Here is a 15,350-nt window from a genome sequence, read left to right as displayed (position 1 = left end):
CCGATCGACTGAATATACTGTGAAACTCAGCGAAAGCGCCAGTGCGACTCGGACCTTCCAGACGGACTCAGTAAACAATCCGTTTGGATATGTGTGCTACGTGTGCGAAAGACTATGGCACATGAAAGACTTGACGCCGCTGAGTAGTGTGTCATTGTGTGTGTCATTGGAGCAGCAGTAAGCATGACAATCAAGGTAATCCTTGACAATCTAGACAACCAGGAAAGCTAAGAATAATCAGCTGAACCTTTGCTAACGTTACGTATATCCTGGCATAGCCGAGCTAAGCCACTGCAACATTTTTTATCGGTATCGCATCTGCACATCTTTATAACCAATAGCTGTTAACTCGTCGAAGGTCCAAGACGTAAATGTATGGCGCCGGGAACATACCCCAAGTTGCCTAATTCAATTTACATTTAACATGCCGTGTGTATGTTTGAAATACGCACTATTTTTTTTGCGCTTCGATGCTTGGTATATAAGGTTTGCGACCCCCTGTGTGTGGAAGTTTTTCTTTTTCGCTGTTGTATTTTGGTTTACACGTCACGCCTCCTTTACCGTAGCCAGCCACTCGCGCACGGCGGTTAGTTTCCCTTGCGTTGCGCGTGCTCTTCGCGTTCGTTGCAATTATTTGACGATATCTACGCGCAATTTTGCTTTTTTTCCCCACAAAACTGTGTGCTGACAGGATTAAGCTGGTGTAAAAATAACTGCGATGTGAAAATAAGGTTTAGTTAGTGCTGTAGAGAAACATGTAACGTAACTTGTCTGTGTCAATCTTGCGTAGTACACACAAGAAACCAAACGATGCACAAAATACATTTACTTAGAATGTCTAGTACAATCAATCATGAAAGAGATATGTGCATGAAAAATTATATGTACTGTGTGGCGCCTGAAGGTTATGTTGAAAGACGAGATAAAAGAAAATTCGCAAGGTAGGCTCGACACACAATTCGGGATAGTGAGTTTTTTTTAATTTATCCATTACATGGGGGGGGGGGGGGGGGTTCAAGTGCGTACATCAACCTTATTACACACAATATAAATCGAAAACAAGAATGCAAACAAGAAAACGCAACCGCGGGTAATATTAATCAAGTTATCCAGCCAGAATACATCAGCTACCATCGAATACGTCGCATCAGCCAAACACATCGATGGCGAGTACAGAACATTTTATAAATAACCATTAGAACACTGATAACTACATTGAAAAAATAAACAACACTGCATACATATCGCGTACAAAAACCGTAAATGAAGCTAAGGTAGTCAAATACAGATTAGCAATGTTTTTCACTTCGAAAATATAGTCCATGATGATGTAAGGCTGTTGACTTCAACAGACGGCGCCCATCCTGTCGATTTCCCTCGTACTGGTCCTCTTCAAAGTGTTTCTAAGTACAAGTAAAACAACAAAAGTGATTATTGATATGAAAAGTTGCCTTGTAAATACAGCTAGAGAACCCATTACAGTGCTAAAAAATAAATTTTCGCAGAAGTAATGCTGTATTACCTCGCTTCACACGTTTCGAAGAAATTCACAGGCTACAACAGACAGCATGCCAGAAAGCGCCGAAACATTTTGGTCCCATGATGCCCCTTAACTCTACTACACCTAGGCATACCGTGCACAGGCATTTAAAGACCGTCACAGTACCCACTACGATCGGGAATGAGCACGAATGACCATCGGCTTACGAGCACCACGCTACAAATATATTCGTCTAAAAAATCTGCTATATAACGTAACAACCTGAGATCCGCAAGATATCTGCTGAGAATAGAGAAAATCACAATGCTTCGCTTGCCACGTACACAACAGCCGCTCTCCCCAGAAGAAGCACTGCGTTCTTTAGTCCCAAGTAACCAGTAGCGAAAAAAGAAACTGAGGGGAAAAAAAAGAAACAAGAGACACACGATGTGTGCTTCCCGTGAAAAAGTAAAATAGGTGGTTTACATTACGATTTGTAGCTAATGTAAGGCTATTTCGCGGCGAAGCATTTGCGTCAGTTCTTAAAATAAGGGTACTACTCGCATAGACTGCGCCAATCAAAACAGCAAAAGCCTATGCGACGCGCGCTCTTAAACCATATAGGCTACTCAGACAGCATCGGTGCAGTGCTTAGTTCGTGAGCGAGGATCAGAGAATACTTTCTTATTTATGAAAAACACGATGCGATAGTCTAAACTTTCTTGACACTTACCTCGCAAATGTAGGAGCTATCCGTTGCCTTCCAGTGATACCGCTTTACTTGGGCTTCCCATCTCTTCCTTAAACAACGAAGCGTAAACAACGAACGGGGAAGCGTAAACAACGAAGCCCTTTACGCGTCGATCCGGTGCACTTGGGAACACAACAGCCCGTCATGTCGACTCGATGCACTTGACAAGCTTGTCATTCATGCGGCTGAACACTGTCCAGCAAGTAGAAGCGTCAGCGAAGCATCCGCGCGCACTGTGTCTCGAACTAAGCACCGGCACTAAGCACTCGCAACCGCTCGCTGTGACTCAAGATGGCGTCGCAGCGAGAAAGCGGCGGCGCGGGTGCGGTCAAAGGATGGCACCACCCTGAACGGCGGCGCTGGCATCGAGGCACCCTAGTGATGCGCAGAGAGCAGGGCCATCTGGTGGCAAAACAAACAAGAAAAACAAAAAAAAAATGCCACGTGACTGCACTCTGAACTCTGATTGGCGGACGCGCACGCGACGCGCCGTGCGAGGCGTTTCTTGTAGCAGCACGCCGCGGCGCGATTTCGTGATGGATCCTGCCGGGAACGCGTCAGAATGACGCGCGCGTCCCCCCATCCACGCGTCAATCGCGCCAGAAATCGCGCCATGCGCTCCTGGCTTTACGCCATGTGTAGAGAGTCGAGATAGGCATGAATCGAAAGCTGAGTCTCTGGACGACGTACCCTTTAGCGGCTATTACGATGGCTGCCGTAATTTTATCACAGCGGCAGTTTTTGTCTTGAAAATGGAGAAACTTTTTTTGTAGTTTTCATGGGCTTCCATTTCTGAATCTTTAACCGGTCTGAGACAAAAACTTATAACTTTCGACAGCATAATCGCTGAAGTTTTCCTACGTGGTTAGTCATCTAGAGCATGCCTGTCCCCTGCCTTTTTTAACAATCGACGTGCACTTTTGATTATTCGCGAAAAACCTGCTATAGTTCCGTTGAAGACGCGCAAGGTTCGTGTCGCGGTCGCTTGGGGCGCTAGTTGGTACGTGTCCAGAAAATATGGATATTGTTGGAAAAAAAATATATATATATATATATATATATACATACAGGAAGTGCTACAGATTTTATGGCACAATAAGCAATGCCCAGCATTTTTTTTTAGGAAGCATCCAAATTGTCGACAGAAGTTACTCTGTTTCTTCAGAAAAGGTTCATTTTACTGTGCATTTATCATAAAAATATTGTGCTATGAATTCAGAGTGCCTGACCGTATCAATCACGATATTCAGTTTAAAAATAAGGTATATACGATATAAGACGTGCCTCACGTGAGATCCAGACATATTTTACCAAAGTCACCATGTTGCTACCGTACCCAAAGCCACCAACTGCCGTACAGTGGCTAGCAGAAGTACCATAGTTGCTGTGATTTTCTTTTTCGTAGCCTAGACTAGGGGCCTGAAAAGAATAGATGCAGCCCCCACATGCCTGTCTGACCAATACCGTGCACTCACATTATTCCACGTGCGCTGCTGTGCCATTTTTTTTTTTGCTGCTGCCATTGTTTCGATTGCTCGCGAGGGTAACTTAAGCCACCATTTGTGAAAAGTGTTAATGAGAAAATTGTAGAGCAACATGCGAAAGATCCGATACAGCTTTCAGTTGCTCAATACGTGCTACATAAGAGTATTTTTCCGAGCGTGAAAGACGCCCGCGAATACACACAAAATTGCCGCGCGACTGGTCGCTCGAGGCACTTTGCGTGTATTCGCGAGCTTCTTTCACGCTCAGAAAACACTTTTATGAAGCAAGCCTTGAGCAAATGAAAGCCATATCGGTACTTTCTCGTGTTGCTCTAAAATTTTCTCATTGACACTTTTTATCTAACTATAATTTTACATTTATGGGGTTTAACGTGCCAAAACCACGATATGATTATATGAGGCACGCCGTAGTGGGAGACTCCGCAAATTTGGACCACCTGGGGTTCTTTAACGTGCACCTAAATCTAAGTGCACGGCTGTTTTCGCATTTATTCTAACTATAATAATTGAGAAGTTGATTATTTAGACTAATTACCCATTAGGCTGGATGCAAAAGATAGTCTGAGTATCTACAAGCGACGGCAGACTACATTACCTTGGTTCTGTCCAGCAACGTAGCATTTGCATATTTTTAATGTTTGGCCCAAGTTAACTGAAACACCCTGTACAAACGCTTTTGCCTTTATTATTGGAATGGCCAACATCTACACGTGCGACACATGCAGCAGGGATGAGGCGCTCGCACAGATTATCTGTGTCTGCCCGCGCTATAGTGCCGAGAGGCAAGTGACGTGGAGAGTGATGGACCAATTGGACAATTGTCCCCCTATCAGAACTGAAATCTCTAGCCCAGTACTCCGCGCAGAAGGCCATACTGGCGCTAATATACCTGTGGTCTACAGCTTTACGGCAGACTTTAAGAACTCTGCTTCCTATAGCCCTCTATAGTGTACGCGGTTTTTTTACTCGTCTCTTTCTCTCTCTCTCTCTCTCTCTCTCTCTCTGCCCCTTCCGTTACTCCTTCCGTTACTCCTCTGGTTAGCCTCCTTGCCTTTCCTTGTATCCATTCTCTCTCTCCCTCTCCCTCTTACCAAACCGATGCGTGAATCAGAAGTGACTTTGCATGGCTACTTTTGGTTAAGCATAAATGGTCGAGCACTGAGGAGGATCGCTGAATAATTCACGGACCGAGGAGCATTTATTGGCGTAGCTTCCGAAAGAGACACGGAACACAACATCATGTAAGTGTTTCCATATCGAATTAAGTTCTATAATGCATTTTATTGCGATAGCAATTATATGGACAATCCAAGCGGATTTCTGCCGTCGGCGTCGCCGTCGTCGTCGCCATGAGGTTCCGTATAAAGTCCAAGGACGATAAAGAAGTCCCCGCGCGCCATATGCTGTATGTGCGAGTGAAAGCGCGCGAGGGACGCGCGCTTTCACGGTGAGCGAACGCACGGCGGAGAGCAAACGCGACTGTCGCGCGAAGGGTCGTGGGGGGATGAGAAGGGGGAGGGAGGGGGGCGACGTTGTGCTGCGGCACTAACAGCGCAAGGGAAACTTGTGACTCAGTCTCGCACGCGAAAGGAGGAAAGCGGGAAGGCAGCGTGTGAGGGAGGGGGTGCGGCTTTTACTCTGCCAGCAACTGCGTACTTGTACTTTACGCGGGGGCGAGCTGTCGCGCGCACCGTATCTTGAAAGCGATCTCCAACGACTCCTACGTTTGTATGCGCTGTGCTTTCGCCGCTCACTTTCCGTTGAAGCGATGGACCGCACGAACATTCGCTCGCTGCTGCTGCTGCGCTCTCTCACGCCAGCGTTTTGACAGCGGTTGTCTACGGTCGTCGAGTGGGATCTATTCATGTTTGCTTGCGCGCGCTGACACCATGCTTGTTAATTCAGTTAGTAAGCGAATGTGTCCAAGTTTATACAGCTGATAAAACTACTATCCTTACTCCGTATAGCTCTGTACTAATTTGCTGTCGCAATTGCTGCTTCGCCTTTCGGGCAAAAGTGCGACTTTAACATATTTGTGAGCGAGATACCCTACTGCTACCATGCTTGTTCAAGTGATTCGCTTTCTGCAGACAAATTCCGCTTGGACGCATCGAGTTGTACTAGTGAGCATAAGTACACATAGCGTCTGGTGGTTACAGAAGATCCCCAGGTCATACGAAAAGCGATACTACGCCTTCTTGCGTTTTCTAGTGACAGTGGGCTCTCAGACGTGTGGTGCCAAACTGCATATACCGAAACCGGCACTTCAGGATGAACGATTGCCGGCTTTGTCTGCCCGGCTAAACTGCTTGTAACAACACAATGGCCACCAAGATCTTGTACTAGTAGTTCAATATTTTATTTATAAAATCTTTATGACTGCTGTTATTTTTGGTAGCTTTAAATACCGACTAGATTGCGGAGCCTCCATCGTGATTACAAAATGCAGCATTCAGCACGTGCAGATGAGGCAGAGGCTACTCCCCCCCCCCCCCCCCCCCCCCCACCGCTTTGGTCTTTACAGCGAATCTGTGAAGGGTCATACGAAAAGGATCGTGCCCGCGTGTAGAAAAAAACTATCATCATTAGCACTTCAGCTTAATGTGCGTGGTGGTTTGGCTCCATGTGCGTGGCGGTTTCCCACCAGATGTGCCGTAGCACAGGTGTCAAAACGGATGACTAACATGACTGATAGGTCAGGACATCAATAAAATTATACTCGTCAGTTACGTCACGATTAACTATAATGTCACGTGGCGCTGACCCGTATTGAATATGCGGGCAGGAGCCAGGGACAAGAAAGAAATAAAAAAGAGAGAAAGAAACAAGGAAGGTAAGAAAGTAATCACGTGTGGCTCATACCGGCGTTCGATATATGGGTTTGAGCCACCGAGAGCAGGAGCGGAAGAGATCTCACAGGATCTTGACGCTGTCGTGCATTGTGACGCGCATATGAACGCTGTCTCTCATAGGGTAGTCTATGACGATGGGGCGGACTTGGAGCAGCAAACGCACTACTTGGCCATATCGTCGGGCGAAAACAAGACACCGGCGTCCTTGCTCTTTGACGAACATGCCAAAGACGCTCAATATAATTAATAATGATAATATATAAATTCACTATTGCAATATTCACTGCAGCAGACCCACCATAGTCACAGCTTCGCTGGCGTCCATCTTCACAGTGGTGAAAGGACTCTTAATTTCTTAATGAGGAAAACATAATATTCCTAAACATCAGCGCCTGAAACTACCATGCGGTTTTTGGTTTCGGCCTCAGGATGTTACTATGCGTGTTCGGCGGCGTAGTCCGCGCATCCAGAATAATTTCAGAGTGATTGTTTCCACAGATCGCAGGCGGCTGAGGCGAAATCTTCTGCGATGGTGTAATTGCCTGCCTGAAGCCACATAAAGTCTGGATGTTCAGGTGTGAACTTGGGCCAGTTCTTACGGTCAGGTAAAGTAGGCCTCCTGTGAAAAGATCAGGAAAGAATCCTATATTACCACATGTCACCGAGCATGTTTTTGGATAACCAAAAAGTGTCGATGTTTCCACCCAACTCATTTCATCTGTTGGCCGAGTTTGGCCACATTTCAACTGCCGATATTTATTCGACGATCATAAAATATTCTTCGATGATAGCCAGGCAAATGCGCAACAAGATCACTATCACACGTTTAGTTGCGTTCTTTCGTAATAGCCAGATCTCATACCAAATCACGAAGGACATGTCGGACGACTGTGCCGGGAACGTGTCTCCGCTACTTTACTTCTTCACGCAAGTTTATCATCCAGTCTATAAACGCTCTACTTTTCTTCTATACAATCTATAACCTATCGCCCTCACTGCACAAAGTAGCATCACTTAGTCTTCTGTGTCTATCTGCCTCAAAATACGCGTTTAGAGATCGAAACCGCACATTCAGGAACGTAGTTACACCCCAACAGTCGTACCTTCTTTCTTTTTTCATTTGTCATCAACCGATTACACTGGTGGTTTCCGCAAACTGCAAGTGAGAATTCACTCTTCGTTTCGTACTGCGGGCTACTGATGACTGAATCCGATGAGCTATAAGCAATATTTGTTCGTTTTGTGTACGCATCCCCTACTTCGGCGGGCTCGGTGACCAGCAACATCCCAATTACAGTCGTGGCACACTTTCTTTTACGCGCAGGCGTACATGCCCAGTCTCTCAAATCAACGAAATTATGTTCCGCGAGGAAAGCGAGCGCCGGAGAATAAGTTGCCTAGAAGTGGAGAAGAGAATCGTTGAAGTGGAGAAGAGAATTGTTGCTCTGCCGCACTGAGCAGTGCGGCAAAGCAAGGACACCTAGAGGAACGTCTAAGTGGCGTTCAGCGTAGCGGGGAAGGAGGAAAGTGGCAAAGCGTCGCGCAGGATGAGGGTTGGCGGAAGCGCGCTGAGTTGATCTCCGCTAGCAGGTGCTACGGGTTCTGTATGCGCTATGGACGTACAGGATTCGTCGTGTGATAACATCGTCCCCGCGTGCCGTATGCTGTATGTGCGAGTGTAATCGTGTGACCGTGAGCTGACGTTGGCGGCTCAATCATCGTGCGCGCAAAGGAGGAAAGCGGTGAGGAAATGCGCCGTCTTTCGTCGCACGCAAGGAACCAGGGGATGCTGCGTGAGGCCCTATCTTGAAAGCAATCTGCGACATGGACAGATTATAGACGTCTAGGCACACCGAAGGTCAATAGCTTCGTGTGAACTATAGCACGCATATGCTTGCGCGTCACGTGCGTTCACGAAACAAAACGTCACTGCAACGTTTTTTTTTTTTTTTTGTATGGCGTCAGGAACGGTCGCTTGCGCCGTTAAGCACCACGCGCGCTTACGAGATGCATACCAATGAGGCTTATCTAACACTTGGTACTTACGGGAGAGGGTTAAGCCCTATATTTCCCATGTATTTAGCCTATATATGTGACCCTTTTCTCAGCACCTGATATGCCTAAAGGATTCATGTTGCTATCATCGTACTCAGCTATTTGTATTTTTTTTTTGTTACTGAACTGGAATTATTGTTATATATAGTTTAGTTCTTGTTTGCTTTAGCCAACATAGACAATAAACAAGTGTCAGACAAAATTGCCTGCATTAACTTCCATTATTCTAGTTCAGTAGACTCTCCTTTTGTTGTCTTGGCAGCAGGAAAAATTAATGCTTGTAGCTTTTGTGGTTACAGAAAAAAAGGGTCAAACGTCGGAAAAATTGATCTTTTGAAATAACTGGCCTTCAAGTTATACCGGCAGCGTCTAAGAATCTGACAAAAAAAATCACCACCCAAGCACTCCGTACAGATGGTTAACCAGCGAAGCTGAAACGTGCGGCCCCGGTGTTTAGCAGTGTGTTAATCCCGACGCTGTATTGAAGCGCTGCTCAATTATTATTAATTACATGTTTATTTTTCTAGTGGAACGGAAGCGCGAATGGCGGGAGGATGCTGCTAACCACGACGCCGAGCTATCTCGAGATATCGAACGCATGCGACAACGGCGAGCCGAGGAGGAGGCGTGGCGGGCAGAGCAGCGTCAACGTGGCAATGGCGCGGGAACGCGTTCGCCGGGACCAACGCCCGCTTTCGGCGGGAGTTTCTCGAGCAGGACTCTGACTTCCGCTACGACGAGACGTCCACGTTGAAATCGTGAAGTGGAACGCAAGCGCCCATGGTAGGCGAATGCTGCTAACCACGACGCCGACCTAACTCAAGATATCGAACGCATGCGACAACGGCGAGCCGAGGATACAGTGTACTAGAAGGGGGCAGTGGGCTTACTCTCCAGTGGAGGCCATGCGATGCGGCGGCTCCACGAATGTCGCCAATATGAGCTTCTCCGATAGCCCGAGCGGCGGCGCTGGTGTCGGTTTCAATGAACGTGGGTGCGACGGCTGCGCTTCCCAGTGCCCGATCATATTAGTTGCAGTTGCTGAGCTGCGTTGTCTTTTCTGTGGACGTCGTCGCGTGTGTGTGTGTGTGTTTTCCTTCAGTGTTTTTTTCGCACATAGCCTGCAAGAGATTAGTATGCCTTGTAGTAACTGAGCCATGCCGAGGCATCGACAAAACCACTGTTACGTACCTGGGTGCCAAGCAGGCTATGTTTATGTGAAGGATGGCTGAAGTTGTCCTTGTTTGGCGTCCCGATGGATAAAAATAGGCGGAAAGAGTGGTAAAAGAACCTCCACAGAGCTGACATGCCCCTGGACGACACGAGCGCAGTATGCGAGCTTCATTTCGAGCCACGTTTTGTACTCAACTTCAACGCAGTTCCTGATCACTGTGAATCGTTTTCCGTTTTATGGTCTAGTTAGGTCAGTTAGCGAAGGAAACTGCGAGGAAGGTACACTGGCCTCCCTACTGGAAGTTGACTCTCTCGAAGCATCAGGTGACAGAAATGAGTGCAGTCAAACTGCAGCTAGCGCTACTGCCACAGAGGCCATACAAAACGTGGTACCCTAGCATTGCACGGGCCTGCGGGTGTCAAACGACCACAACCAGCCCGTGGCCAGAAGCGACTCGAGGCTCATTTACCACATTGCGGGCTATGTTGCGCGGAATTGTATTGTCAATTCCAGCACAAAATGCCAAGAGTGCTATGACGCCACCAGGCGAAAGTTTTCAACTTGCCCGGCTAACAAACTTCTGTGACCGAGGAGGCCTCCATTATCCCTCCAATCAGCTGTATGGCTTCGTGTAAAAGCTAGAGGATCTTTTCACAGAATGCTTCTGTCAGAGTGAGCTACACTCTTACAGCGTTATGGATATGCTGGCAGTTGTTAACAGTAAGCTTTCCCTCGAAGTTGGCTGCAATGTGCACGCTCTTATCCTCACAGCTAAAATGAGGAGTTTTTACATTGTCACACGTCTGCATTTTTATGTGAAAGGAATTAACTTTGACAAGGCAGGAAAGCGGCAGAGGGTCAAACAGCTGAAGTTGAGCCGTTGCACAAGAGTTGAAGTGCATGAATGGCTTGCTGTACTTAATTATTGCAAATAAAAGCTTTGTGTCAGCAACAGCCCTGTTAACTTCATTTTGCTTACCCTTATATTGCTGTACATAAGCATAGGCCTGAGCCTTTGTCAAGTGAACTAGTTTTCACTTTTTGTTCAGGCCTCCCTCCATTTCTTTATGGGAAAAATAAACCTGATTTGATTTAACAAATGTGTGCCGGCGTAATGATGGTTCATAATAAACGCAGAATGCTACTGTGAAGCATGGAACAACTAAAGTGGAACAATGAAATATTTAAGTCATATATACAAATTCATTTTGGATATGCAAAGGCACAAACCTGGTTAGCATGCCTGATTTTTTTCTTTATTTTTTGAGCCCAGCTGGGAAGTATGCGCGCACTGCTTTCTGTCTTACAAAATTTTACATTAGGCCGACACGGCATGAAACCATTTTCAATTTTTTTTTACGATTGCCCGATAATTCGGAAAATTCGAAGGCCCCTTCCGCATAAGCAAAATCCGTCAGCGACGGCCTCTTTGCACAAAAGGTCTAAGAATTAGGATAGGCAGCAAATTGCCCGAGAGTTGCCGTCTTTCTTTTCCACAAGGTACTATTATGGCAAATATCATGTGGCCTAAACAAATATAGTGCTTGCTGAAGATATGTAAAGACTCTCAAGTATGCCAAAATTAAAAACAAATAAGAGTGTGAACTGCTTCGAACTGAAACCGACAGAAACACAAGGAAAATCAAAGCTTCTGCAAGCAAAGCTACCATTGAAGTTGCCAGTGGCGCCACCTCTTGGATGCGACGCTGACTGCGTCAGCGGAGCGGCTGAGTAAGCCCACTGCCCCCTTCTAGTACACTGTACCGAGGAGGCGGCGTTACGGGCAGAGCAGCGTCAACGTGGCAATGGCGGGAACGCGTTCGCCGGGACATTGCGAGTGCTTAGGTACGACGCAAAGAACGACGTCACTAACGGCGCTGCCAATGGCGCGCGCGTTTGGGTACGAAGCAGAGAACAACGTCACTAACGGCGCTGCCACTAAAGACCTTTATCGAAACATGTGGCCAATGGTTTTTCGTTTCGCTTAGCCATATACAGTTTTCGCTGTAAAATGGAAAGTCAGGCAGCTCTTGCGGCTGCCAGACGAGTAATAACCATTCCGCTAAACCCAGAGAAAGCCTGCATTTTCTTTGTGAGTTTTTTTAAACACTGGAGAGGTACAGATCACGTATATGTGTAAAAGTTGGCGTGGCCGGACACCACTTAGGCTATGGAAAAGGTCATTTTCCGGGTAAATAAATCGCGCACGCGTAAATGATCCAGTCAGCATTGTTCAGAAAAAACTGGGGATTCCAAATCTGTAACAAAAACAAAAATGATTTTTTATGAAATTTTGCCCTACCCCGTTCCCTTAAGCGCCACGCGCAAATAACAGTAGAAAATATGTGAAATTGTTCCCTGCTTGTATGTTCACTCTACGGAAGAGTGACACTGGGAACGGCTAGCTTGGAATCCTTGGATACACAATTTTTGTAATAGTCCCTCTCATTCTGTAGTCATTGTATATTCTGAACGCAAGGATAATCTCTCCGGTGTCCTGTGTTGAGTCTTTCCGGATCATCGATAGCATCCCATAAGCAGGGATGAAACATTGTAGGTTTTTCATGTGCGCTTACATAGATATGTAAGGATATATACATGTTTTGAAGACACTGACAATGGCTACGCTAACTGTGTTAGTGCTCGCAGCTCCTGAGTCCTTCAGGACACTTCCACATGTTAACGCACACTGAAATGAGAACACTTCGAATCGAATGAGGGACTGCTCGAATCGTGGCCGCTAGGATCGGAATTATAGTATGCGGATTCATTTTAGAAACAAAGAAGCGCAAATAACAAACATACCCACTTCGAGCGAATGATGCCAGCATTTTCATGGTGTCTGCGCTGAATTCCCTGTCCCTGTCCGTGTAATTAGCCTGATTCAGGAACGGAATACCAAACACGAAAGGCACCTCTTCCAGATGTGTCGCACCAAACCACTCTGGCAGCTGCGATTTCTCGGAACGATGCCCGAAAACCATAGCATATACGTTATTGCCCTTAGCAGAATATTTTTCTGCGAAGACTCTTGTCGGGCAGTAGAAAAAGTGGTTACCCAGCATGTCCGCCACCATGTTCCTCAGTGCAACTTTGTCATCGATGTGAACCTTGTTCATGTAGTCCATGGCAACGGAAAAGGCTCTCCCCCTAAAGAAAACGCCGACAAGGCTTTGCAAAGAAGCTCTAAATCTTTCCGATTCATAAGAATTCAAGTCGTCTTTAAGAAGCCCTTTGTCGGAGAGGCGATGGAAAATGAAAGCTCCCTCATTAGCTGTGACACTGATCATCGCATCGTAGGGATCGAAGTATCCTTCCTCCATGGCAAGCGAAGGTCGGCACGGTATGAACTCGTTCTCAAATGTCGGTCGCGTTATCACTGATTTCACTGCGCAGAGATCTTGAGCGGGTTGGTTTCGGAGGCAATCGAGCACTTCGTCAGGATTGGTTGACCCATCGTACGTGCCGCAGCTGACGGCCTTGGAGATGGTGTTGATTGCAGCGATGCTCTCGGACGAGGAGTGCATGCATGAGTCGGTGCTCATAGTCCCGCTCATAAGGAAGACCCTGTGGAAAAGCCCGCGACTGTGCGGTGACAAAACGTGGCCGTGAAGCAACATGGCACCGGAGCTTTCACCGAAGACCGTGACCCTACCCGGGTCTCCTCCGAACACTCGTATGTTTCGCTTCACCCACTGCAAGGCGGCCAGTTGGTCCCACAGCGCCAAGTTACCGGGAGCCGTTGTATGACTCAAATCCAGGAAGCCCAGTATAAACTGTCGAAAGTTGCAAGAGACGACCACCACATCATTGAGCGCTGCCAAGGCAGAGCCGTTATACCTTGGTTCGTAGGCCGACCCCACCTGAAACCTGCCACCGTGAAACCACACTAGAACGGGGAATCGCTGCCGGGCTGTAGCTAACGGAGTCCAAACATTCACGTAAAGGCAATCCTCGGAAAGCGCTGTCGGTATGTCGAAAACCTCGAGAAATGCAGGTTGCATGCAGGAGTCCTTGGCGCTTGTTGCATCGTACACTCCGTGCCACGGCTCGGGCGCCTGAGGTTTATTGAACCGCAGATTACCCACAGGTGGCTTAGCGTACGGAATGCCCAGAAATACTTGGATTTCTTTGTCGAGTATTGTCGAGTTCCGACCTCGAAGGCGACCCTCGCTTGTCGAGACGATCACAGTGCTCGTAGCGCAGGCAAATGAGAGAACGAGAGGCACCACTGACAATTTCATTGCAACTAGCGGGTTCTTGGCTGAGTCTTTCCTGCGAAGACATAAAAATAGCATGCATTGTACAACCTGAGGTCCCTAGTTGAAAACTAACACAAAGGTGCAACTGAAACGTTCCTCAGGCGCGATGAAAATTCTCGCCACGTCTGTCGCTTTGTTCTAAAAAGTGGTATGGTATTGCGCTGCTACGGTGACAAGCAAGCTGTGTGTAGCGAACGGTATACTGAAATGCATGGATATATAAGATCACTACGTATGACTCACGCTACCCTTAGCAACTGCAAAGCTCAATAAATGAAGCTGCTTGACAAAAACACCCACCGACACCTTCTTTTGTTTTCCCAACATAAGAGTAAAATACAATATTGACAAAGCCTATGAGCACAACGTTTTCGAAAGCCGGCTCTGGTGTGGTTTCTGCCGTCTCCGCACAGAAAATATCCCAACCCTTAAATGTAATTTTCGCGCCTTGTTATTTATTTTACGCGCCTTGTTATTACAGTATGCTTGCCAAATCTATGTCGCAGAGCGACCATCTGCATAATATACAGTAATAAAATCCTAACTCACATTATACAGAGAAACGTCCCGACGCTTTTTCACTTAAGGTTCAGTCCTTGCAGGTGCGAGCCGAGTGCGAGCTCTATACTACATCGCCCTTTCGCTTCCGGCGACACAAACTGTGCGTCAGGCTGCTTCACGTGAGTACATTGCAGACGTTTCGTTTCCGAAAGCTTCAGTAATATCTGCTCAAATAAACACTATAAAACGAAACACTTTTTTTTATTCCTGTTTGTTATTTTCCCGATGATAGGCCACCTCATTTTCTGCTCTGACTTGGCAAGTGTTGTCGAACAACACCGCAAGTGAACCGGATGCTCGCCGCAACATTGAACACGTGGCTGATCGTTACTAGAATTTCTTCCATGAAAATGCAACAAAAAATCACTTTGGATGTGTCATCCAAGGGCCGCATTTCTGTAGCAATGCGTTTTCATGCCAATGGCTTTTCGCGTGACGTCAAGACTTTTGTATATGGTGGATGTGCATGCTCGACGTCTATAAAATAGTCCAATCAAAAGCTCGCTTCGTTGACCGATGCGACGTACCTGGTCAACATGTTCACCAGTGTGTGGCGTAAGGGCCAGTCGACCAGCGCCAATCGAGTGGCGTAAGCTAGAAGTGCACAATCGAAGAAGCTCTTCTACGACACCTGCAGTAAACTGGCGGCCGCGGTCGCTGATGATGACTCAAGGAGCGCCGTGACGGAGAATGAACGAATGCAACAGAAA

General features: G+C 46.9%; 1 protein-coding gene across 1 annotated transcript; it reads right to left on the bottom strand.

Annotated features, from left to right (window-relative positions):
- Positions 1-6,933: 6,933 nt before the first annotated feature.
- LOC119440306 (acetylcholinesterase) lies at positions 6,934-14,728 on the bottom strand. The gene is made up of 3 exons (XM_049661539.1): positions 14,629-14,728; positions 12,623-14,092; positions 6,934-7,207 (listed from the first exon to the last, which is right to left on the bottom strand). Coding segments are annotated over exons 1-3 (1,614 nt in total). The 5' UTR covers positions 14,631-14,728; the 3' UTR covers positions 6,934-7,065.
- Between the last annotated feature and the right edge of the window lie 622 nt (positions 14,729-15,350).

The sequence above is a fragment of the Dermacentor silvarum genome, chromosome 2 (genome assembly GCF_013339745.2).
Source record: "Dermacentor silvarum isolate Dsil-2018 chromosome 2, BIME_Dsil_1.4, whole genome shotgun sequence".
Classification (NCBI taxonomy): Eukaryota; Metazoa; Arthropoda; class Arachnida; order Ixodida; family Ixodidae; genus Dermacentor; species Dermacentor silvarum.
This window is presented reverse-complemented; position numbering and strand designations above follow the sequence as displayed.